The sequence below is a fragment of the Lipophrys pholis genome (assembly GCF_963383615.2).
Source record: "Lipophrys pholis genome assembly, chromosome: 9".
Taxonomy (NCBI): Eukaryota; Metazoa; Chordata; class Actinopteri; order Blenniiformes; family Blenniidae; genus Lipophrys; species Lipophrys pholis.
In genome coordinates this window covers 9,304,995-9,332,113 of record NC_137639.1, presented here as the reverse complement: position 1 = coordinate 9,332,113, position 27,119 = coordinate 9,304,995, and the positions used below count along the sequence as shown (strand labels likewise).

Below are 27,119 nucleotides of genomic sequence, written 5' to 3'. Positions count from 1 at the left end.
CCCGTGTGTTTTTTGCATGGTCTCTTAAAGTCCAAAAATGTGCATTCAAATTATTTAGAGACTTTAAATTGCCTGTATGTGAGTTTGTGTGATTGTCCGTCCCTCTGTGCTCACCTTATTGGCCTGGGAACTATTCCAGCCTTGGTTGGAAGAATGTAGACGTTAGGTGGATTACTTTTTATATCAGAATGAAACATGAATTTCTAAAATCTCCCAAAGAGTTAGCATTTGTCTTCACTGCTGTCTTTGTCGTTCCTCAGAGGCAGATCCAGAGAATTTGTCTAGGAGGGATGAACAGAGCAGATTAAAACATAAGGCGACCACCCAAAAGTTAATATAATGAAGGCTGCCACTAAAGTTTCTGAGTTAAAATGAACTTCATAATAAATTTCTGTTTGTCTTTCCTTTGTTATTTAATGAATTTTTTTCTCTTTTTATCAAAACTCCATATGAGTACTTCATTATTATTAGACTGGCCCCTTCCCTATGCTTTCATTGTTCTCCAGAACGTCTGCTTCTTCAGACAAGTAGGTAAACTATTCAACACAATCCTAAGCAACTTAAGTGGAGCAAATCAACAACAACATGAAAGACAAACTGAAAATACCCTCAAATTGAAATTGAGGACATAATAAGCTTAGTGAAACACTTTCAAATTACTTCATTACTTTCAGGTTTGAGATTTATAATTTTTATAATACAATGATGGGTGACAGCATAATGAATGACTTTGCCTGGATCCAGTGGGGGAACACCCAGGGTGGCCATTGAGATTACAGGGGTACGGGTGCCCCCCCACCATGAAGCCTTTGGAAGCCTGTTCTTCCTCGTCCTTGCCTCACAAAATTCAAAGTTGGTGGATTTTTTTTTTTTTTTAATAGTTTGTTGTTATTTATCTGTAATAACATATAGCTTCACGATAAATAAATTGGTCCATTAAACTCTCAAATATTTGAAACTTTTGTTTGAGGTAACACCAGCGTCGGCGCCTTTACACTTTACATTTGGCACATTATTAAGCTCATAGAAAAACCTTACAAAAGATTCGATTGAGCAGGATAAATCAAGTCATAAGTTGCTAGCGTGGTATTGACGTCGCGGTCAGGTGGTGATGGTGTCTTTTGTACTGCTGAAGGTAATGGTTCTATTCAGGATGCTTTGTAGACTTTCGCAAAACAATGGCAGAGTCAAAATGGCCTTTTGTCAACTGTGGCAGGTGGACAGGACCCTATGTCTGTGGGTGAAAGGAGGGCCTCTGTTTTTAACATGTGAAGTGCTTTGTATTGCATTTTACCTTGTGAAAAGTGCTCTATAGATAAATATACGCATACAATTGATAAATGGATTGGTGAGATGTGGAGGGTGAACCCGCCCTTCAATCATTGTCAGCTAGGATTTAGCTTTAGCGCCCCAAAACCTAATTTGAATTGAGCACATAGATCTATGGTAGCTTTTTATATCTAATGGCGACCAAATCTACCAATGATCATTTCTAAAGTAATCTAATCGAGCAAAGGAGTGAAAATCGTATTGATCACCTGATTTCACCTCGTGGTGGAAAGATAGCTGGTAACTAATGCGAGATCTTATAGCAGTTAACACTGTTTATACTATCCAGTTTCTCTGTGTAACTAAAGTTATTGCCATCTTAGGAAAGAATATCATGAACTAATTTAACACCCTCAAGAATGAAGCTTCTTCTTTTTTTTAATCTGTGATTATTCAACCATGTCTGGGAATATGGTTTAGCATGTTTGAGTAGTTCAATCATGAGCGCAGTCACACTGACATGGGTTTGGAAAAGAAAAGTAAAACAAGAGTGAGAATTTCCCTGCATGTTTATCCAGAATACCACCTCTCAAGCACCTTTTTATGCAAAGCCTGGCTGGTTGAAACAAGAGAAACCGAGGCAATTTGGCAGTCATGTCAGTGTTACACCACATATGAACACATCATTTCTTGTCATTTTTGATTTAGCTTGTTAACCTATATGAGAATGCCTATTTGGCCTTGCCTGCACCCGTGAACATTTCCTAATTCAATATTGTGTAATAAGTACTATTATACCCTTCTCATAAAATATAAGTACACAACTCACATTACACTCTAAAAGAACAATATAGTACACATGTTTATGTCTCATAGAGGAGCAATTACTGAGTTTTGATCATTTTGTGGTAAATTAAGGTTGGAAGGACACACAGAGATTTTCTCTATGGTTCTGTATGAAATTTTCAGGGTTATGAGAAGGACTGAACCATATGTTTCACTTTATAAAACAAAACAAAAAAAGCAATCTCATACCAAAGGGTATTGAATTTTTTTTTTTATTATTATATTATTATAAACTACTACAAACAACTGCTTTTCCCACGGTACAGTGAAATATTGCGATTACCTAAACTCACCCATCCTAAATTAGGACATTTATTTTCGAAGAACATTGCAATAATGTGACCTTATTGGTTTCCATTATGAGAGGTTGAGTCATTAAAGTTGCTGCTTATAACAACTAGTTTAATGAGTAACTGAAACATGAAAGAAATCCCAACATGCAATAGTTCTCAGCTCAAAATGGCAGACAGTGCTTTGATAAGTCTGAATGCATGTAAATTAGAAGCATCAGAACAATACAGTTGGCGTTCCCTTTCTAATTTAGGAGGGCAAGTTTCTTTTTTTTTACAGCTCTTTGAATTGCACTGTGTGCCACACTTGGATCACCGAGTCCAACATCTGGAAAGAAGTTCTCCATTGCATCAGAGTTTAATGCAGGCCGTTTATGGTGTCCCACTAAGTCCATCCAACCTCTACGTCTGGGTCAAAACTGAGACACCATGCGTTCCCCAATGTCCAGGCTGGGGATCCCCAGAACACTTTCCCAGCAGCTGCCCTTGGTGAAGGGTGCTATCGCTGGCTCCATGACCAGGAGACCAGTTGCTGACAGCATAGCCACTGCCATCAACACCATCAAGGGCTACCACAAGCCAAAGACCACAGAGCCGGAGAGAAACCCAACACACAACCTCGGGCAAAGTCTGGCCTCCTCACGTCCACCACAGACTGGCAACGGGAAGTGGATCTTGGCAAACAGCTGAAGTTCCCAGCCAGCATAACATCAACACGGCTTGGACCAGGCATGATCATCGTGTCAGATTCCACCAAGCAGTTGATCAGTCTGGAACTCAGAGTGCCCTGAGAAGAGTGCAAGGACGAAGCCAATGAGAGGAAGCATGCCATGTACACGGAGCTGGTGGATGAGTGCACGAAGCAGGGCTGAAGATTTTCAGGGTGGCCGTTCTGCAAAAATGCTGGGCCTCATCAGGGAAGCAAAAAGGAATGCTATCAGGTCTAGGAGAGAAAGCCGCAAGGTTGCTATGGATCAATAGGACAGATCTGTGGACAAATGCTGCTGGGACACAGGCTGGGGTCTAATCAACCTCAGTCTGACCACCTGGATGAGGGTATCTCATGTTGAATGACCCTAAACACCCAAAGGCCCTCATGTTATATCACTGATGATGTGTCCCAACCAGCTTATCCACAAGATGTATTCACCAGGAGCGATCTCATCATCTTCTTGGGGAGTGGAGTTTGTTGCTTGGTTTCAGGATGAGACAAAGGTTGGGTAATCTCAGACCCCAATCATGTAAAACATATATATTAATCCCAATTGAAAATTGTTCATGTATAATTATGGAAATAATCGACAAGCCCCAGCGCTAGTCTTTCTAGTCTCAAAAGCTTTTTGGTAAAGCAATACCAGTACCAAAAAACAGCTTTTCCAGTTTTCTGGCTGTATGTAAGCTATATTGTTGCAGTTTGGCTGCAAGGATATAAAGCTTTTGTAGTCTAACGGAGAGGAACATGCAATTGATGAACATAAATAAATTACATGGAACAAATAAGGAACAAAAACGGGCAAATCATGATGCGTTATACTGATGAATGAAGATGTTTATTGACTTTGTTGGGGACGTAGGGTCTGCATATGTCAAAAGTGACACGACAATTAAATAAAATAGGAAAAATAAGTTTAAACATACACATAAAAATTAACATCACTTCATCTATTAAGATAAACAATATTACTAATATTACTATTCCTACAAACCTATAGTACATCAGTACTACCAAATATCAGCAAACACTGCAAGATTTTTGAAGTTTTAAACCATACATTTGCTCCCAATTCTTGCTGAAAAGGTCAGATAAGTGCACAGATGTCTCTTCTAAACTGCAGAACACTTCCCGAAAACAAAGCAATTGACAAAAAAAAACGTGGTTTCAGCGCAGCAAGAGCTGTTTTTTTTTCTCCTCATTTTTAGTGAGCTGCCACTGAGTGAGAGCCGGCTGTGTCAGAAGCACCCAGTAAAACTGGCTGCAGTGAGTGGTGGTTGCTGATGACTCATTTGTACCTGCTGTCAGGCACGGAGAAGTCAGAATGGAAGCAAAATAGGTGTTAACAAGGGAAGAATTGTGTGAGGATACAAGGCAGCTCCATGTGGTTGTCTCGAAAACAAGGCCAGCAGTGAAACCTATTAGAGATGGGCCATTTAGTAGCTGATATTGGCTGGTGTCTGCCGGGAATGTTTGACACATGGGCACCTTTATGAGGCAGCTGCTGAAGTGAAGGAGGATGTTTCAGGATGTTCAGTGAAGACTTTCTAGCCTTGTGGAAAAGTGAAATGATTGGAAATGGCCTGGTTGTTTTTGTTAAAAATAAATAAAAAAAATATGCACGCTCATGACTGGGGTGTTCGTTGTGACTATATATGCCCTCAAAGGGTTTTAGCCTCATAAAGAAGTCACACACGGAAATATTGGTGGTGTCTGGAGGGAAGCCAGTGTTTTCACATTCAACAAAATGTTCACTGGAATCCCTCCTTATAAATGAAATGCTTCACTGTATCAACACCACAAAGAAGTTATGGGAACAGCGAAAGTTGCAGCCTTGTATCATCCTGAGGAAGCAGTAAAGCAAAGGAAGAAAAACACACACACACACAAGTAACAGGATTGTACATGAGCGGGGGAACAGTTTTGTGAAATTTCTTAGCTTCACAGTAGGAGCCTTCTTTTTATTGTTTATCTATTTTATATTTACTGGTGACATTAAGCCTGCTTTTGCTCATAGTGAGCTGGGAATGGCTCCAGCACTCTGCTACCCTAAACAGGATGAAGTGGTTAGTGCTCTTGCTTCACAGAGAGAAGGTCTGGGTACTGGCCGGGCATTTCTGTGTAGAGTTTGCATGTTCTCTCTGTGTGTGCATGGCCTTGTTGTCTGCCTCTCTGTGTTTACCCTGTGCTTGGACTGGTAACCGGTCTACAGTGGAACATGTCCTTGCCCATAGATAGCTGGGATTGGCTCCAGCTCCCCGTGACCCTGTACAGGATTAAGCCGTAAAGAAAACGGATGGACGGATGGATAACAATTAAATTGTTTGGTCTTATCTGGTTCCATCAAATGTTGAACTTAATTCCTGCTTGTTCTTTATATTTTTTCAGTTTTCCTTTTGAGCTTTATTCATAATAACCCATTTTCATCAGGAGAACAGTACAAATTGCAGTCCAGGAACAATTCTACGCAAACAGTACTAGTAAGCATTATAGTATATGCAGTAACGCAATTCCATTATCACTTGGACTACTCCACAAACTAAAGTGAGACATTATTTGCACTATCTGATTCAAACTTCTTCTTGATGCTGCTGCTGTTGTCTTTTTTCCTAATGTGCCTTAGCCATATATATTTTATTCTTCATAAACTTATTTTGTAACTATTTATCTGTACATACTGTGTTACTTCTGTATATAATCTGTTATTTCTTTCTTTTTCTTTTATAATTTAGTTTATCCTTTATCTTTTAGTTAATTACAGGTTGGGAACCAGCAACGTAAGCTTTTCATTGTACAGTGTAAATGTCTATTGATCTTTATCTATGACAATAAATATCTTTAATCTTGAAGTACAGCAGTCCAAGGATAAAATAAGGAAAAAAAGATGTAAGAAAAGGTTAAATCTCACGCTCGGGGATATGAGTTCATAAACATACAAAATACATTCAATAAAGTACAGATTTCGAGTGTTGTTTCAATAAACCTCAAAAAATCGTCTAAAATTGCATCACCATTCATTCATTCGTTTAAGTTGCGGCGGGAGGGGGGGAGGGTAAGGACGCCCCTGATTGGTCAGTCTTTCTTCTACACGGCATCGTCACACTTCCGCTTCCTCTTCCTCCGAAGCAAACATGGCGGAGTACGACCTCACCACCAAAATTGCCCACTTTTTAGACCGTCATCTCGTGTTTCCGCTGCTGGAGTTTCTCTCCGTCAAAGAGGTACGACATACTCTATCGCTAAGACGCTTGGCTGTGTTTTCGTGTGGCTCGTTTTCGGAAAAAATGGGTTTTAAGCGTTTTTTAGAGCCATGCCGTTCCGAGGAGTTGGCCACATCGTGTGCCGCTCCATAAAGCGGCAGCACTTCACTGCGTCGAGAGCGGAAACATACAAATGTGCTATCAAACTAAAAGCTTTGCGTTTGACTTATACACGCGATCAAGAGTCTTCAACGTTTTTTTCGGACTTTCCTTCATATAATTAGGTCTACTTCATGGCTGGAGAAGTATAAAGCGTTAAACCTGCCGTTGAAAACTACGAAAACGCGACGTTGAGCAAGACTCGTATGTACAGTTGAAAAGACGATTCCGGAAGTTGTGCTTTCTGGTGTGATTAGCTTGATGTGGAAAGCAGGCGCGCGCGCGGCTACAAGTTCGGGAATGCTCGTTTCGTTGAGCCGCATCAGCGGCTTGTCGGTAGTTACTGGGCGGTGCTTCCGTACCAACGAGAATTTTGCTGATCATCGTGGGAGCCGCCCAGTAGGGATGTACTGTGAAACAAAAGAAACGTCCTGAAACAGACCAACTGAGACAATACCAACACATGGAATTGATTTGTTAGCAATAAAATCCAGAATTTAGTAGAAATAGCTTCACTGCAGTCTGAAAGTTTTGATCAGTAGCCGACTGGAAGATGCTTGTCAACATTGTTGAACCTCTAGTAGCCACTTACCTTACAATCACTTTATTTAAAAGGTTGTAAATGTCTCAGCGCATACAGAGGCTGTGATGTAAACCTAAGATGAACTTTGTGATGTTTTGATGATCAAAAGCTGTCCTGCACATTGATCTTTCAGTGCATATACAATTTGAGTTTTTACATTTTGAATAAGTCCAAATTATTAGTTACTGAAGCGCAATAACATGACCTTAGCGCTTATAAAACTATAACATCAAGTTATGGAAACAAGCTAAAATCATTATAAAGTGAATACTTTTCTAAATCTAGTAGGGGTCACTGCTTTAGTTTCTAACCCTATGAAAAGTTTCCTCAATTATGTTGTCTGAACCCACCCTTTGTTTTTGTTTTTTTAAGATCTACAATGAGCAGGAGCTTCTCCATGGAAAACTGGACCTCCTCAGTGACACAAACATGGTGGACTTTGCCATGGATGTGTACAGGAGCCTTTACTCCGAGAAGGACATTCCTCATAGTAAGTGTTGCAAATCGATGGATCCCTGCAGCGTAATGTTGTTTCGCAGGAACACACACATACACTAAGGGATGTGTTCATATTGGCTGATGGGCAGGATAAATGCATACAGCACAACTCCATTCACTTACATTAGCAGTAAGGTTAACCTTAATGTGTTTTCACTGCTGGGCCACACAGCATGCACGTGGCATTATACCATGTTGCTAATGACTGTTTCTCCTTCCTGTATCAGCTCTGAGGGAGAAGAGGACAGAGGTTGTGGCCCAGCTCAAGCAGCTGCAATCGGAGACGGAACCCATCGTGAAAATGTTTGAGGATCCAGAAACGACAAGGCAGATGCAGTCCACCAGGTAAAGCATTCTCCGAATCAACATTGTTTTTCCTTTTTTTTTTTCCTTCTTCTTCTCCCATCTAATCCATATCGTAAAAGTGATTTGATGGAAAATAAGGTTTTCCTTTGTGAGGTTGTGAAATTTATTGCTGGTCTTATTGCCCTGATTCCTGGGATTATTAAACCTGTTATTTATTATTGGCATGGCAGCAATGCAAACTGTGGAATCTGCGAAGCTGCATTTTCAATAAATAATGGTTTTAACATTTGTAAAGCTTCTGCTGAACGAAGTCAGCGAATTAAAATATATATATATATATATATATATATATATATTTTAACAAAAAGTCACAATCTTGTGGTTAACTTTATTAAGACTGCTTTGTTGTCTATCGCGATACACATAGTTGGGTCATGGTCAGCGCTTCATCCTCCGCTTGTTTCTTGGCAAGAATGTGTGCAGATAATCAAAAGCATTTTGCAATTTATCTCCTTCCAGTCTGTGCTTAAGCTGCAGACATTTGTTTACTCCTAAGCCACAGATTTGTGAGAACAGTTGGGTGAGATCTGAGGCCTGATAATGGCAGCTCCGACGCGGCACTCATCAGTTTTATTGTTCGGCTGCTGTCAGTGTAGAGTAAGAAGGTAATCTGCCTTTTGGTTGGGGATTCGTGTCTGTCTTAAGTTAGACACCATGCCATGTTTCTTTTTTTCCCTCTCTCTCTCTCGCTCTTTCTCTCTCTCTCTCTCTCTCTCTCCATACCAATGGATTTGTAAAACAATAGGAAACTCATCTGGGGTAAATGAAGAATTGTCTCTGAGGCCAAAATACCCTGCAAACAGTTTTATTCCACCATTCTGTTTGAAATTATGCTGGATGCAGCTGCTTGTTTTTAACATTATGCATGGCTTAGAGGATCATCCAGGGTTTGGAATTGTGCTCAGGGTTGACATTTGAACCTCAGGGCCTCGTCCACACCAGGCAGAGCCACAAGGAATTTTACATAATAATGAAATCTGTTTTCAACTAAGGATATTTTCAGGAAAAATTAGCTGATAGGCCTCTGCGACTTTTCAGGCTTTGTTTTGACAAGTGCTGAAGCCAGAAACAAAGCTCCACTACGATAATGCATCATGTTATTACTATATAAACTTCCAGTTGTCCTACTGGCAGGAATTCGGTAGTTTATAGCAAAGGCACAATTCCCGATGTTATTTTGATAAAGAACAAACGCAGAATCTACTTTTTTTTTTCAATACTTTGCTGCATGACCATCAAAGCTTTGATGAAACAGAGAACTAGAAAACCTATGTATAAGAGAATCGGTTGAAAAAGAAAAAAATCCATCTCACTAAATCAGTCAAAAATTGTGTATTTATGCTCAAAATATTCCATTAACTTCTTGAAGCCTTTACCTTAAAAGTGAAGTGTAAGCATCTCGTACAGGGTCATATCCACAATGAGCTGTATTAGTTTTTTCAAACGAGCAGGAATCACAGCGTCTCCAAGTAAACGATTCCAGCTTGTCAAGAGTGTAGCAACTTCTCGAGCAAAAATCGTTCCATGCAACTTATTATCCAAATGCTTGAGATCCGTGGAGTTATTATATTCCACATTTTCTAACATAGTCTGCAGGCTATGGCTTGTTGACATACTGCTGGTTTCGTGAGAACAAACCTCGTGAAATTCCTGCTGCTGTTTTAAAACGGCAACCTACATGAATTGTTTTAACTATTCCAGTGCCGACTCGTGAGGAAAACAACATACTTTATTCTGAGAGTTTGTGTAAGTTCTGAATTGACAACTTATTGTGAGTTTTTCTTCTTCAGCACAAAATTCCCATTTAGTAGTGACCGTAGCAAAGTTAAGCAGGCATATCTTTGTGCATATTCTGGCTTGGCTTCACATTTAGCTTTTAAAACAACCCTATATGCAATGAAATACCCTCTGTGGATTGTGATAACCAATAATTTTTGCTCTCATTTACTTTATTAAAACTATAAAATCATATTTGAAAGTCTACATGCAGCCAATAATAATAAATAAAGGCAAATGTACACAAACATATTTAAGTGTGGTTTAGGATGATTCACCACGCAGGAAAAACAATATTGTGACGATGATGAATATAAAACGGTGAAGAAGTTCAAGGGAGTAGCTGTAAAGAAGTCAAAGAGAAAAGCTTTGCCTCGTTTTAACTCTTGTAGCCATTACGAGCTGGACGTATGCGACGGTTTTCGACAAATCCGAACATGTGCAGCAGCCAGTTGCTCTGATAAAGTTTCAGGACCGGCGTTCCCACAATGCACAGCAGGCTGACATTCCTCGCGGCAGGGGAAGTCACCCCGGAGCTTATAGGGACCATCCATCTTCAGCCTCCGAGCAGAGACCGCTCGTCTCAAGGCGGCGAAGGAATCCTCGCTCAGGCCGAAGTGAAGTTCATATAACACACGCCGCGTCCGTGCCAGCGGACGCACGCTCATATATTCCCATTGTAAAAGCAAACTCGCCCCAGAAAACACACGCAGCCTTCGGTGTGGCGCGCATAAATAGCTCTTGGGTCACAGGCAGAGTTGTAAAATGCTCTCAGGATGCAACCGTTTGGAGGAAGGTTGACAAATCCTCAGAGACGGAGGCTCTGCTGACAGATCACTCTTCACTTTACTCACCAAGCATAATTTGTTAGACGTGGTTAGCGTAGATTTATAGTAGGCAAACCAACTGTAATAAACATCCTATCACACTGTTTTAAAAGTGAATTAGCCTTGGTTTATGTATGCTCTTGATTTAGAGCAGAAGTGAAAAAATATACCTGATTGAGAACTCCACCACACCAAGATGTCAGCCAAACGGGCCTCTAACTGCAGCAACTGTCTCTCTTTCTCTCCTCTGTTTTTTTTTTGTCTTTTTTCAGAGATGGACGAATGCTCTTTGACTATTTGGCAGAAAAGCACAACGTAAGTTGGCCTGACTTGCTGACGTCTCACTTCTGCCTTTTCCCATGGCTGCTGTGTGAACCCACGGCCGTTTCAGGGGGTGAAGTGGGAGTTGCCGGGGCCGAGCAGGGAAACGCAGAGTTACTTCCCAAAAACCTTAACTCATTTTCGGGGTTTGTATGGCTTGCACAAATCCTGCGGACATTTACATTCTGTGGTGAATTGTTAAGAATAAAACGGACGAGCTCGGGACTCGTGGATAGAGCCGCAAGAATGCCGGAGGTTCTATATTTACCGTGATGTTTGGCTTCTCACCCTCCCCTCCATCGGTGTCCTCCCACTCCGGTATCCCGCTGACCTGCGCGTTGTCCTCAGCGTACCTCCTCGCCGCCCAGGCTCCGGGCCCCTCCAGCCCGCTGTGGGGGAGGCTCGGGCGGGCCGAGGCGCCCACCGCCTGTCCCGGTCGCACCGAGGCCCAGTCACTGGCCTGACGTCACCGCGCAATGCCCCGAGATACCGGACGTCAAGAAGGACACGTAAATATAGGAAGACAAGTAGGCCCGAAATGATGGTCCTATATATACATATGCCTCTCTGATTTAGCTCATGCGACCACATCTTGGCAGATTTGTTGCGAAAGTTACATATCCTCTCGCCACTCACAGCAACGTCCCGCTGATAGGATACAGCAGTGTTTACTCAACATTCATTTAGCAGTGGTGGGCCGCGGCGGCGGGGAAGTTATGCTACGACGACAAATACGTTTGGTGAAACGGCTACGCTCGCTACTCGGATTATCCGGAATACATTTGCAGTTCTTGTTTTTCGATTGAGATTAAAATTTCAACACCTTCACCCAGAAACACAAACAAATATGACACAAAACTGGAGGCCTCGCCGGCACCGCAGCTGCATGGAATTACAGAGCGTGCCCCATGTTTGAATTGAAAATATGCTCGAGTATTGTTTGACTTGGTCTGACAATGATTCCCATTCTCTCTGTTGTGATATTGATACTCTCTTACTGTATTTCTCTTGAAGTTTCGTCAGGAATACTTGGACACGCTCTACAGATATGCCAAGTTCCAGTACGAGTGTGGAAACTACTCCGGAGCTGCCGAGTACCTCTACTTCTTCCGAGTCTTGGTAAGTTTTCCGGCTTCACTACCATGTGCTGATAACTGGTAACCCCCCCCAGCTCTCCCTTCACAGGAGCTCCGTAACGGTTCACAACTCACATTTATAAACCCTATTTAATGGATTTGTCCGACATATTACAGTTGAACATCATATAATGTTTGCCAGATTGCTTTAATTCCTCAAAAGGCCACAGCTTGCACAGGAGAGGAAAAGAACACTTAGAAGTAATTGAATGTGAACAGCTGACGTCATTGCCTATTCAATTCCCCGCACGTCTCCTGTATTAGGAGGAGACTGCCGCTGGAGGACTCAAGTAGGATCTTTTACTGGGCCAAGCAACTCGCGGCGGACTGCATAATCTGTCTGTAGTCTTCTCACGGGGCGGGCCTCCGTAGACAGCTTATTGATTTGAGTGCTGTGGCCAGAGAGTCCCTAGTCACGACTTCTGAGCTTATGCGCTTAGTTATGCAAGGCGTCTCTCGGTTAGCATCAGGAGGGTTACATACGCAATTTGCAAGGTGCTTGTGGGAGGATGTATGCTCGTGTTGAGGTCAAAAAAGAAATGCACAAGATTAATAGCCCGTCTTCATCAGACTGTGCTTTCTTTGCTGAATTGGAAGCGTTGAGCTTTGAGGACAACGGTAAAATTTGTACATTAAAGAGTTTGATAAAGTCACTTTCAAGAGAAATGTTTAAAAAAAATATATATATAAAAAATCCAATAATGCCAAACTAAGCAGTGCAGAAGGAAGTCGTTACAGTTCACACAAAGGGCTGGAACTCTTTTCTACTATAGATTCATCCATATATAAAAAGACATGGTGACTGGGGACTTAGTGTTACTGCTCTCGTTACTACTATTATAAAAAGTTTAAAAAGTCGTGAGTCAGTGGATGGGACAGCTCCACTGAGGCTATCTTGACTACAAAATGGTTTGTATTCCAGCTGTTTGAAATGATCAGTTTCCCCACATGTTACAGGATTTTGTTGCCCGCCCAAACGGTTTAATCTGAGCTTTAAGATTGATGCTGTGCCAATGATGTACATCGTTTCTTCAATGGTTACTTGAGAGTTTGGATCAACCGTATATGCTCTCCACTCCATACATTACTCCAAATATACCAGGAGTTTTCAGAGTGTGGGAGGATGAGCCCTCCTTATAGAGTTTGAACCTGACTGAGTTTTTCAACTATCTGACGCTAATTCTTTCTATTATGAGACACGGTTGATGCCTGTTAGGATCCGTGGACATTTGAAAGCAGAAATCTTCTTATTATGAGTTAAGATGCCTTCAAACTGAATTATGGATGATGCCCTCACGGTATATATTGACTGCAACTGTCATCACTGTGACAGTAACTGGATGAATTACAAAATAAGCTTTAGTTTTTATAATATCTACACCCAGCTCTAAATTTCTGTTTCTAATAACGCAAGTTTTACAACTCATGGAGGTCATCAACAGAGCGAAACAAATAAGCTGGGGCAACATCTGGTTTGACTTTTTTGTCAATGGACCAAGAAGTACCAAAACACTTAACTATGAAATTCAGCTCTATAATATCAAAGTGTTGAGGTTATTGATCGATAAACTGTTGTTTCCTACCCCGTCCCATGCCGGGTATCTTCATACCTGCTGCACATGGACTCGGGTTATTACTCCATTTGAAACTATTGTACTTTTCCAGTAAAACTTTTGCACTTTGGCATTATTTTGCATCAAGTGTTGGTAAATTCAGTTCACTCGAATGTTCCGTAATGACCACTGGATCCAGTCGTCACAGACGGCAGTATCCAAGTGCCACTCACTCGTCCTCTAACTTTTTGTTTGACTTTGGTGCAGCGTTCATCTTTGTGGTAATGCAAGGCCCCGTGCCAAAGCCAGCCCCGAAAGAATGGGCAAGAATAAGATCAACATTTTGTCTATTCATTACAGTGAAAAACATTAAGACCATCTTTTGTTTCTGTTCTAATTGGCATTCGATACTGCACCGAGTGGCCTCCCGTCTTTCGGATGTCAGTGATTCCGGCAAGTCATGCACATTCACTCTGCCCCAGCATCCCGTCTTGAAAAACTTGGCAGTGGCTCTGAGCAGTGATGAACCCTCTTCCCTGCAAGCAACCCTCTTAACCCAAAGCAGTCGGGCACTTCATTTGATGGGTGTTTTACTGATCTGCTCTAATCTGGAGGAGGAAGAGATGCATCCGAGACAAGATGTCAAGTAATTCATCCAAGCTTTCCACGTCTGCTCCCTCCCAGAGAAAAGAGAATGTCCCTCTGCTCCCGCAACAGTTGTTTATGGCTTTGCAACTCAGTCTAAATAAACCAAAATTGCTCTAATTGAGGTATATTGTTCAAAGTCCAGCATGTTTGTTTTTTTTTTTTTTTTAACTCCTCAAATTGTTAGACCCCTTATTTAAAGTTCAACCGTGTTTGAGCTCTGTAACTAGATATCTGTTGCCTGCGCTTGACAATGCAAAAGGTAGAAATGGATTTCATTAGTGAGACTGTGTGCCGGTCCCTCCCTCTCTCTCTCTCTCTCTCTCTCTCTCTCTCTCTCTCTCTCTCTCTCTCTCTCTCTCTCTCTCTTTTCAGTGTTTTCGTAGACCTCCCATCCTCACAGGCCCCTTGTCTGTCTGCCTCTCCTCCCCCCCTTCAGTATGGGAGCGGTGAGGCTCCATAAAGCCATTTAACGTGGGAAACCCAGTCAATTAAACGAAGGAAGCCAGCCTTGCAAAATCCATGCCTCAGGTCTTGTTACAGTGTGGCCTAGCCCGAAAAGAGCAACTTATTCATATCATCACCTAATGCAGGGATTGAATGTTAAGAATAAAGATTGAGTATCCCGACGGATCCCCAGCACAGTAAATTTATTGTTGCTGGTCAGTCAGCGAAAATGTGCCCGTTTCACAAACCAATGGAAACTTAAGGTAACTGCTGGAAAAACCCAGGTATTGAAACTTTTCTAGCGTGGCCACTGGTGAAAGCTAGACTGTGTGTGTGTGTGTATGTGTGTGTATGTGTGTGTGTGTGTGTGTGTGTATGCGAGTGTTTAGAAAGCTGCCATAATGACCTGGAGGTCAGCCAAACGTAGCAGGCAGGGACTTCCAAGAGAGATGGGGGGGGGGGGGGGAGCAAACAAAACACTTGAGCAGATGAAACGCTGACCTTTTATAGTGCCACTGTAGCCAGGTTCTCCGACCAGAGTCACAATACTGATCTTTCTTGTGACTTCTGCGCTTCCCCAATCATTCAAAGGGGACCTGACCTGCACGCCGTGATCAAAGGCTCGGATGCGCCGGCTTGGATGGACGGACAGACGCTCTTACTGTGTTCCACTTTCTGGGGGAATACCGCATGAGATTTTCCAAATATTTTCCCCTTACCTGCCGTCGTCTCGGATTATAGCAGCTTGTTGAAATGTTATCAGGCCGTAGCTGGTCTTTGCCAAGTGTAGAGAGAGAAAAAAGCCCTTTATAGCCGAATAATCTTCCCAATTTGTGGGGTTCCAGCGGAAACCTGCTCTTTTTTTAGTGCTTCCTCTACTTGTACATCTGTCGTGTCTCACAGTCTACTCCAGCAGCTGTCCGACGGTGAACGGGGGTGTGCGGTTAGCATCTAGGTTTCTCTGGACGCTCAGCAGACACCCACCCTGACTTCCTGCTTGACTCATGTCACTGCGTCTGGTGTTTGGTGTTATCGTGAATTACTGTGGCGCACAGTTTCCCAGGAGCCGCAGGGTGGAGTCTCAATGTCCACTTTTGATTGTGTGATTGGGCCTTCCAGGCATTTTTCAACCTGTATTTCATTACGTGGTGTTTTCTTTTTGTTTGTTTCACCGGGTACTGGAAAAATCAGAAACGCTAGCCTGCATGAAGTTGAGAGTAATTATCCTCCCATAGATGTCTCGTTACCGTCGGTTCGTATTTCAGCTCAGATATCGCCATCGTTGTCCAGGACTGGATTGAAATGATCGCAATTGCTGTTGCAAAATGCGGTCCATTTAAGAAAGGCAACTTATACTTTCGACCGAGGGTCTGCATCCTTTATGACCATAAAAGCTATTTTCAGGTTTATTCACCGGTTAAATTTCATCGGGAGTCGCAAAACATGCAAATGACCTGAATCGAAGGGGAAAAAAACTTACAAAAACTGAGGTTTTTTCACCACCAGCAAGATTTGGACTAGCAGAGTTGGCCGGTGTTTCGGAATAACTGGTTTCCCTGTTAACTGGTGACTGACTTCTTTCGGTGTCCGTGCTGCAGGCTCCGGAGCGGAGTGAGTAGTGGGCTAGCAGGTGGCGAGAGGCAGCTTCCGGGCTGCAGCCCTGACTGATGGCTCATCGCGCAACTCCAGTGTGTCGACAATGGAGTAAATATCTTACCTCGCCAGGAGTTATTCAATCCCAAAATCTAATGGATCGGTTCTTGGGTGACAAGAAGTCATCCCTGAAGATTTCATGCAATACGGGTTAATAGTTTTTGCAAAAAGTTGGTTACATACAAACCAATAAGAAAATAAATACACTCAGACAAAAAACTACTTTCGGCCAACATTCATTGGCGAAAAGACTCACAGAAAGTACGACATTTTGAAACTTAATTGTACATGTGGAACAGCTACTGATGTTTTTTTTTTTTTTTTGCTGCTGTTAAAACTAGAACATCTCAATGTTCCAGTTGCACAAAAATATGGATCTTGTGGTATTTTCACTTTCTTGTCCAGAAAGTTAACTTGTTTACTTGAAAGTAAAATATTGCATCTATTGCTCTGTCCACCACACTGGACTATATTGTACTGTGAACTAGAACACGGTGTAATATGAAATTTCTCACCAGATTCTTTACAATCTCTGTCCTCTAATAAAGTGGGGTTTTCTGGTTTTTATAATGATGGAATTTAACAAAGCTTTAGCAAAGGCAGCTCAACTACAATAATAATAATGAAACTTTTTCTTTTTTTTTAAACAATGAATACAAGTAACACATTTTGTTAATATGAATGATCAAAAACTTCAGCAAATTGAATTCATAAAAGCCTCAGTAAGCGTCCATGAGCTATTTCCTCTTGAGCTTGTAAATGAATCTGTTTATCCCATGTAAATGACAGAAGTCACTGGACCATGTTGCGGTGCCACTGAAGCCAAGCAAACAGTGACAAGCCTCAGCTCAGTATGGATGAAAGCAGATGTTGTTTAACAGTCTGCCAACCAACAAGTGAAGACTCCTGACCGCTATTTGTTCTGCCGAGTGATGTATAAAAACGCTTCTGCTGTATGTGCTTTGTCACATTCTCAAGGTCCCGTCCACGGACAGGAATGCCCTCAACTCTCTGTGGGGCAAACTGGCTTCTGAGATCCTGATGCAGAACTGGGAGGCGGCCATGGAGGACCTCACCCGCCTGAGAGAGACTGTCGATAACAACGTAAATGCCCCACTTCTCAGAATTTGATACGGCATTTAGATTCCCTTACATAGACTCTCATATTGACATTTCACTTGCATACAGCTCTGCTGCGGCGTTTTATTACCTACCCCTTGCGCTCATCTGACTACTTAAGAACTTGGGTTTGAAGATGAAGCTGGTGAAAATGCAGAGCTTTGTGCAACTGCTGAAGTGTATTTTTGATTTGAAATTGTGGTTTCTTTCCTACCCCCTGCCACCCCTGTTCTTCCTCCCGCTCGCATGGATTTCTTCCTCGGACCCGTTCAGTCGGTCAGCTCCCCGCTCCAGTCTCTCCAGCAGAGGACATGGCTCATTCACTGGTCTCTCTTTGTCTTCTTTAACCACCCAAAGGGCAGAGACAATATTATTGAGCTCTTTCTGTATCAGCCACAGTAAGTACCATTTATATTAGTGTTTTTTTGTTATTTTTGTTTTTTCCTCTTTCTTAATCCCACAATCTCAGGAAATTGAAAATTGTTGAGCAGATGCCAGAAAGTATTTACAAATTCATATATCACCCAAAGCTACTTGGAAAATTGTATAGCGTCCATGAATTTAGCATTTTTAGAAGCATTTGTGGCCACAGTTTGTTTTAAAGTACTTGCACTGTTAAATTGTGTGTCTTGTCTGTTCCTTGAGTTTGATCAAAAAGCATCCACATTTGAAACATGTCTCCAGTTACAGTTGTTTTTAAATATGTTTTTAAATGTGTTTTTGGGCGGTGGGGTCTTGGTGAACCCTGCTGGGATTTTCAAAGACGTTTCAGAAGTTTTTTTTTTTTTCTTCTTCTCTTGGTCTGTTTACTCTTTGAGTGGAGGACCAGACCATGTGTATCACAGATTGGAAACTTTATACACTGCGTTAGAATTTGCACACCACCTATTTTGATGTCTTAGCTCCCTCCTCCCCCTCGGTCTGATTGCAGGGCTTGTATAACTGTACAGATGATTGGGCTCCACAGACAGTATGACAGGCGACCACAACACAGCACACTCCAATGTCTGGTTCCCTGAATTTTACTCAGTTTTTAATTTTATTGCGGATGATTAAGGAGGCCTGCCCAATAATTACTCATGAAAAGCTCACCCAGCCATCTGTTTGGACAAACTGAGGTAGGTTTTGTGTGCTTTGCAGTTTCACAGTGTTAGAAACCTCATGTTTTTCCCGCTGAGGCTTGGCTTGGCTCTTGTTTCCCATCTCTTGACCAGTACTTCCTTTGGCTGGAGCTGGTGACCAGTAGCTGGCCTTCAGCTCCACATCTGACCTTCCTTACCCCTGCAGTCAGCACATGTTGGTCTCAAGCTTTGTTTGTCTGCTGTTTTGACAGACGGCGCAAATTTCATGGGAAAAACCGTGGTCTTAACACATGGTACAGGTGGAAACTGGGCAACGGCTGCCGACCTGCTCGCAGAAATCACCCGTTCAATGCCCAGACATGATTTTCCTGTCCGGACGAGCTGTGAAATGGGACCTTGTTTCCTCGTCCGTCTCCTATGTTCTCCCCCAGTCCCCCTTGAGCAGAAGAAATTTAAACTTGTACATGATTTCTTGGCTGCATGCCTCAGTAGCATCATCAGCAAACCAGTGCACAAAAAAAAAAAAAGGAAAAAGATGAAGTCCCTTAAGTGGGGTAGGGTGAATGCCCCAAGAACGATATGCTACAGTGACTCATGCAAGATTGCTTGTTATTGGAGACCCCAGGAGAGTGAGTAGGTGTAAGTTAATCAGGAACACAGCATGGAGCGCTGCGGTCTTCCACGGGAATCAGACAACTACAAAGTGAGGGAAGGAGCGCTCCTAAAACCAGGCCGATGACGGCTCTGTCAAGTAGCCCACTGCCGTTTTTAGACTCAACATCACAACTGCCACAGGTCCCCTGTCCCTTTAATTGATTCAACTAATTAAACTGTTGTCAGCACGGCGTCTCTGAACGCCATGTGTTCTTCTGGCCAGAAGGGAGTCCTGAAGAGGCCCACACCACTTCCTCCTCTCACATTTAATTTGGCCAGTGGAGGACCGAGTGGTTGGTGAACTTCAAAAGTAGGTCTTCTGAAACCATAAGCAGCTTTGATGATCCACCTAATGTAAAGTTTTAACTAATTTACTTCATACTGTTATGTAATGTGTGTGCCTTACGCAGCAGCAACGGTGCGATGAGGCTTCAGTCGGTATTGAAAAACTCCAGAATGAGGGTTTATTCTCTCAGTTGTAGACATGTACTACATTGTAAAAACATCTGCTCAGACCGTTTTCTCTGTTTTGGTGTCAATTAGAGTGGCATGAGGACTGTAGCGAGCCAAGAAATTGTGGCAGAATCTCTTCTGCTCGTCTAAGTGAGAAACATAAAAAACGGCCCACATCCTGAAAACTGCTCAGAGCCCTCATCATGCACATAAAGTTGAGAAAAATAGAGTTGACATCCAAAGATCGGGTTGGGAATAGGACTGAAGTCTACTAAGAAAAAGACATAACTGGAGGAATGGCCCTTAAACGGATTGGAATAATTGTCACTTTCACATTTTTCACTTTTCAATCACAAGTGCGTCATGCTGTATGTGTCAGTTGATGAGCATAAGAACATGAAGATGGTGTTTCCGTGTGAACCTCATTTGTCTCTGGAGTGCCCCGTCTGCAGAGCTGGTGTGAGACTCGGATCGGCCTGAAACAGAGTTGTGTCTCTTGTGTTCAGTCCTCAAAAAGTTGACCTGTGGTTGAAGCATCAGTCCCTCCTGGATTGAGTTTCAGCTACTGGGCAGGTCCCTGCTCACTGATCTATATCTTGTTGCCAGGGTTCCACCCCCCCCCCCCCTTCTCATGAGACTCTAATGAAAGAGAAGGCTTAAAGCTCGGACCCATGTGTCGCAATGAAGGCCTCGTTAGGACATTTATCAGTGGGTTTTTTTTTTTTTTTCTTTTTCTTTTTTTCTGTTGGAAATGTCAGGAACCTGATAAGCAGCCAAAATGTTATATTATGTGTCCTTGTAAAGATCTCGTCTGATTACTGTTATCCTCCTGCGTTCCAGATATCTCAATGCCATCCAGACTATATGCCCCCACATCTTGCGTTACCTAACCACAGCGGTCATCACCAACAAGGATGTCCGTAAGCGCCGCCAAGTTCTGAAGGATTTGGTGAAAGTCATACAGCAGGTAAATAACGTTTTCAATTTTCACCAGTTATGAGGCCATACCTCATTGAAGGACTATGTAACCCAATAGTGCTGCTGCCACTTTGTTGTCAGCACTTGGGCTATAGATCAAAACCAAGGGCTTGCACCCGTTTCCTCTGAAGAACAGCAGTGAGTCTGTAACGTACGCGCACTCCCCACCAATGACAGTAGCTGCTTATTGGGTCTGAGCTCAGTATCTGGTGTGCCGTCAGTAATCACTAAAAGATGTCCTCTGTGGCCTCGGGTCAGGCCAGGAACCATTCATAGCATGGTTTAGAACCAGCTCAGAACCTGTTTTAACTCAAGCTCTTGTAAATTGTTGTGTTTATTTAGCTATTGTGCCCAGCAGGTGGTCTTTTTGACTACGTAGTCATTACTGTCAACAACTAGAGAAAAATTGGGATTACTGTGGGTTCTTTTGGGTTGTTTTTTTTGGAGTAAAATTTACTTGAACTTAGCTTGATTGGATCTGACCAAAATGAAGAAGAAGAAAAAAGGTTGACTTATTATAGTAATTGTGTTAAATCATGAGCGACATTTAGTCTGAATACAGTGCACGTCGAATTTATTTGTATGTAGTTAAACATTTTAAATAAAATTTTTAAGTAAAGTGAACATTGAATATGGAGGGTTAAGTTATATATTGAATATGGAGGGTTAAGTTATATATATATAACTTAACCCGTATACATATATTTATGTATACACTTGTGCACATACATATAGGTACATATAAAATATATCAGAACGCAAACCTAAATATATAGCAGGTGTCAAACACCGGTGGCGGTGCTGTCCAGATTAAACTACAACCTGGAGATTTCTTAGGGTTTGCATGTTCTCCTTGTTTCTGTGTGGATTTTGGGAGGAAACTAGACAAAACCTGCCGACGTACTTATTAGGAACAACACAGCCATCGGTTGTACAGTGAAAGAAGTAAGACCCTCTCTTGATTGATATCCCAAAGGTGAGCTTTTTTAAGAATGTCATGGTTTTGAACCAAACTGTCAAACTGGTAAAGTCGTGAAGAAGTTCATTCAGGCCCCGCTCACATGACATTTTCAAGTGAGAACCGAAAACGTTTGTTGCGTCATGTGTGTTTGTATACGTGACAACGGTGCAGAAAGCTACTAAAAATACAGCTTTTTGAAAACCGCTCTCGAGGTGAAAGTAATGGGAAACACTCCGTCTCCGTGTAAACGGGGGGAAAACACAACTTTTCTGAAACACTGCTTTTGCACATGCACACCACGGCCATAGTAAATATTTAATAGTTCTAGCTACTGCACTTGCATGAGTAGATGGACAATAACAACAATCCCAGTCCATATTCTCCTGGGAGTTGGTAGTTTTATAGTCGAGGCATACGGAATATCAATCCAACTTTGTCGCCTGTCCATATCAATGTTTGTGTACTCGCCATTGTTAATGTTTGTGTTCTCGCTATTGTTAATGTTTATAACATAAAAGCTATAAATTTGAAATTTGATATCAAATATGTGTTGGTTGATGTAGGATTAGGATTGACAGGCAGTGTTGGGAAAGTTCAGTTCACAAATTTTCTAGTTCAGTTCATAGTTCTATATTCATAGTTAAAAATTCTTTTTTTTTTTTTTTTTTCCAATATGTTGCTACAAGCTTTGGAGTTACGTGATGCACCTGAACGCATCACCCGTATCAGCAGCCTGAAGCTTGTTAACCCTTAAAAAGTCGAGTTGTCCGCCGCGGGGTTCAAAGCATGTAAAAAAATAAAAATAATAATTAGCGGCCTGTCGTCCGGAAAGTACGGTAACCATACGAAGATGAAGTATTAATCGTGGAGACAGCATCTGAGGTAGTGCTGCTGTCTTCTATTTGTTTTTGTCGTGATGCGACGCATTTTGATGACGTATGCAGCGGTGCGACGCTGGTGGCTGCTGTTGCCAGATTGGCTGTTTTCTCCCCGACATGCTAAGGCCCGTTTACAGTGAGCCTTACCCGGGTTTTCCACTGGAAGGCTCAGAAATCTGGCAACTCTCTAAAACAACATTAACCTGTGAGAGCGCCGTTCACTAACACCAGAATGAGTGCCACTCACAGTGACGTCTTTGATAAATGAAAGATTATCGGGCCTGGCAAACTGATCGAGCTCGTTTTTAGTTATCGTGCAATTAATTGATTTATTGATTATCGCGACAGGCGGATGTAGGATCCATGTGAAAGAAAAGCATTTTTGGACTTGTTGGTTAAAAACCCCAAAGAGAAACAAAACCAAAAGCCAGAAAACTGAACTTGAACTACTAAAAATGGGCTCAATGTTAGAGCCTTATTGCTTTTACAGCACATAGAAGTTTTTTTTGTGTGTAATATTTCAATGTCTGGTAGATTTGACTTTGCCACAGTGTTGCCTTTGTGTGTTTACTTATGTTGTCAATGTGAATGAAATACAAGTAATGTACTGATTCATACTCGGAAAGAACAAGCTCAAGAACGGCTTTACTGTACGTGTCCATGCTGTTTTTTTACTTACAATATTGGGATAAACTGCAACTCTACACCTTGGTTTTTCCAAGAAAGAGACATCACTCTCATGTTGGGAATGCAGAGGTCCTAGGCAAATGGAAAATAACATAACTACTGACCATAACTTGGATACAGTAGATATAGAAGAGTGAGTGGGTGTCTCTAAGTAGGCAAAGCAACACTTCTATATATTATTTCTCCCTTTCCCCATCCTGTGAATATAAATTATGGAATGTTGTACACCACTCCTGTGTTTATCCTAAACAACAGAAATTCTAAGGTGAAGAGTCCATAGCTGCACAATATATCACATTAAGTCTGTGAATACTTAGATGAAGTCCATGTGATTTCTTTTTTTGTGTGTATTTTTTTTAATTAAAAGTGCCAGCATTTGAAGAAACTCCTATTAACGTGTTTATTATTGGGTATTTTGTGTTGAATTCTGAGGCGACAAAGGTATTAATCCAATTGAAATTAGGTTAATACATCACAAAATGTGGAAGAAGTGAAGCGCTGTGAATACTTTAAGGATGCACTGTACATCTGCAAAGAATTCTATTTACATACCCTATGCAATCATGTACCCCAAATGACTATGAATGAATTTAAAATTTTGAAAGAAACATGTGAAGATTGTGGAAAATGATATAATCTACAAGGAAAGAGTGCTAAGACATTAAGGACCCAATTTCATTACAACTTTTCAAGTTTCCGTTTCAGAAAAGTTTTGCATTTACACTGCAACATTTTGAAAATGATGTAGTTGGCATACCAGGCCACTAGTTGGTACTGCTGGTTGTTTTTGTGATGAAATCACGCACGTATACACGCAGAGAACAATATGCTGTAAACATTAACGATGACGAGTTCACAGACATTCATATGGAAAGACGCCAAAGTTGGATAGCTATTACAGGTGACTGTCAACTGTAAAACTAACCAAGTCCCAGGAGAATATGGACTGGGAATCGTGACACTCTGGAGGAAACATTGTTGTTATTGTCTGTCTACTTGTGCATGTGCAGAACTATTTACTACGACCGTGGTGCACATGTGCAGTAGCAGCATTTCAAAAAAGTTGCGTTTTTGCTGGTTTCCACAGAGACAAAGTCAGAGTGTTTTCGAAATGTTGCGTTTTCCCCCGCTACCAGAGAGTCCGTGTATTGGAAAAGTCCCATCTTGGGAGCTGAGCGACGATGCTGTGTAAACAAACTCCAAAAACACAACTTAAGTTTTGCGTTTCCACTTAAAAAGGTTATCATGCAAACAGTGTTTTCTGGCATTACCTCAAAAATGAAATACACTTCTACTAATCCCACAATTGCTCTCATTCATAAAAAATCAGCATGGAAACAAACCAAAAACAGTAGAATATAAAATGGCTGCTACTGAAAACGGACACCAAATCCTGGTCAGATATCGTCGGCCAGCAGGATCCTGATAAGTTAGCCAAGACACACACAAGCCGCTCATCTCACACATGATAGTGTCATTTCCTGTTCTTCATCTCTGCTCCGACAAATATTCAGTTTCTTTTGTTTTATCTTCATCTGATTTATGTTTTCACTCTACTCAAGGTGGGAATCAAAGCCATTCCTCAAGGTCACCCCACAAACTGATATACAGATTCTCTTAATATCAGTATGTACACCATATTCTTTTAGATTTAATGAACCCCTGAGGATATACCTACGACCTCTGTCCCGAGATAATTTTTAAAATGTTGCCAACAAGTTAATTATTTCATGCTTTTACCATCAACATAAATAAGGTTGGGCTCTTTTCAAAGATGTACAGCAACTTAAATTACATCCTTATGTAGGTGCGGTCGGAGCTAATAATGGCTTCTTTTTCCTTCCTCAGGAGTCTTACACCTACAAAGATCCCATCACGGAGTTTGTGGAGTGCCTCTACGTGAACTTTGACTTCGACAGCGCTCAGAAGAAACTCAGGGAGTGTGAGTCGGTGAGTAACCACGTCTGCAATCGCTTTCGTTCCGTCCTGTTTTTCCACCAAGCTGTGAGAAGCGGCGGTCAGTGTGGGGTTGTTGTGCCTCTCCGTGACCGTGCAAGAGGTCTCCCGAGGAGCTCTGGTTCAGTGGCGAGGACTCACTCCTGAACTTTCGAACAGAGGATGGCAGTAAACATGGTTAGTAATCATGTGATCTCTGCCTGACCTCTCTGCCTGCTCACACAGCGATTGTGTTCGCCGGAGTTGTGCGTGGGTTCAGACAGAGCAGTGACAGTCTGAGCCTTGTCAGATTGAGAGGTTTCCTCGGACAGCATATGACTCAGGCTTCAGTCACATTTTACTATGGCCTGTAATTGACCCATCAGGCTGGTAGTTAACAGTGAAAGCTTTATAAGCAAAAGTCTCCGCGGAGGCGTGCAGACACTTGTTTTAAGAGCGAGATCAGTCACAGCGCCACTATTTAAAGCATTTATGTCAATTCAGGTTTGTAATGGCTGAACGTAGCTGTCGTCCTTGACGTGAAAATAGAATGTCAAAAGTGTATACTGTTTGTCAATAACAAGGCCGTACGCAACAAGAAACTGACATCAACATTAAGAAAGAATCTTGTTGCAATTTGAATAATTTTGTTTGTCTTTTAGTAAACTAGCAATTTTTGTCCAAACTGGTAGTTTTGTCCAAACTGCCTTCTTTTATTGTACGCAATCTGTTCTATGAAATAATCTGGATAGCAACGATAGCTGGATAATGAGTGAAAACTGGCTAATTGTTGGGTTCTCTTCATTATAAGTAGCTCTTCTTAGTATATACACTTTCCTTTGGTTAAAAAAAAATGTTTCCTTTAATATTCCATATACAAAGTCAAACAGCACAACAAATACTTGACAATTTTTGTCAAAGCTGCATCAACATCTCGGTTAAGCGTCTTTCAATTTAGAATGAGGTCTAAAATGACAACGCAGCAAGAATATGGAAAAACATAAAACCAAATAACACCTATTGATAAAATACCACAAACTGCTTCAGGTCCCATTCAAATAACAAAAATTCAAGTGGAAATGCATTGTTTTTGTGCTTTCGTTTTAGAAAAGTTTTGTGTTTATGCAACAATGCTTTGAAAAGGAAATTGTTCTCACGTTGGGCCACTAGTGGGTGCTGTTGGTTGTTTTTGTAATAAAATCACACACATTTGCGGTAAACAATAAGCTATAGATCTTAACAATGGCTGCCGTCAAAGGGCCACATGTGACTGTAAGACAGTATAAATGTAACCAAATATAATGTAAAGTAAATGTAACTACTCCATTTTTAAATAACTGACATTATCACTTAATTATATTCCAAATATTACATATGCATATGCGTACGGTTTCTCGTTGGGGGTTGTCCGCCATCAGGTCGGCGTGGGAAACATCTTAGTTAAGTGCAGAACTACTTCCGTGTCAATAAAGGCACATGTAATTACCGTGTTTTATAGAATGTTTCAACCTGCGCTCACATGTTCCTATTAGACACGCACCCCAAAGCTTGCACTCGTGCACTGCGCGTCTTTTGGGAACAATACGGTATTTATTTTTAAGACAATCAGACTTTTACGCCCCCACATAAAATTACGTGGTGGGCCTTGAGTTTGACACATGTGGCTTAGAGCATTTAAAGGTACAGACGCATAAATGGCCTGTTCTCAGTCGAGCTCACTAGAGGCTCTTTTAGACTTTTAGAATTCAGGATCAAGGCTGGATTTTGGTCAAATACACTTGAAACACAACATTGTTGGGCTTCTTGACACCTATGTTAAATTGATATAAAAAAAATAAAATAAAAAAAAAACTGTAATATGGGCACCAAGAACACTATAGAAATTATCTCTGCCCTTACAGCCAGCAATGATCAAAAAAGCTACAGTAGGTATTAGGTTTATCATTAAATGGAATGGCTGCAACTGTAAATCAGTGTAAACCAACTTTGAAAATGTTACTGTACAAGCCAGAATACGGTGAGCCTATCTTCTATTCAGTTTCCCTCCTCCCCGCTGTGGGTGTATATGAATCTGTGCCCTTCACTACCACC

General features: G+C 41.6%; 1 protein-coding gene across 1 annotated transcript in view; it reads left to right on the top strand.

Moving 5' to 3' along the window:
* Positions 1-6,142: 6,142 nt before the first annotated feature.
* Positions 6,143-27,119, top strand: part of eif3ea (eukaryotic translation initiation factor 3, subunit E, a) — a 34,372-nt gene continuing 13,395 nt past the window's right edge. The window contains exons 1-9 of the mRNA XM_080472273.1: positions 6,143-6,338; positions 7,432-7,549; positions 7,785-7,902; positions 10,799-10,841; positions 11,862-11,966; positions 17,260-17,385; positions 17,674-17,798; positions 20,430-20,556; positions 24,942-25,043. Of these exons, the coding sequence (XP_080328399.1) occupies positions 6,249-6,338; positions 7,432-7,549; positions 7,785-7,902; positions 10,799-10,841; positions 11,862-11,966; positions 17,260-17,385; positions 17,674-17,798; positions 20,430-20,556; positions 24,942-25,043 (954 nt within the window). The 5' untranslated portion in view covers positions 6,143-6,248. The remainder of the gene's footprint in view (positions 6,339-7,431; positions 7,550-7,784; positions 7,903-10,798; positions 10,842-11,861; positions 11,967-17,259; positions 17,386-17,673; positions 17,799-20,429; positions 20,557-24,941; positions 25,044-27,119) is intronic.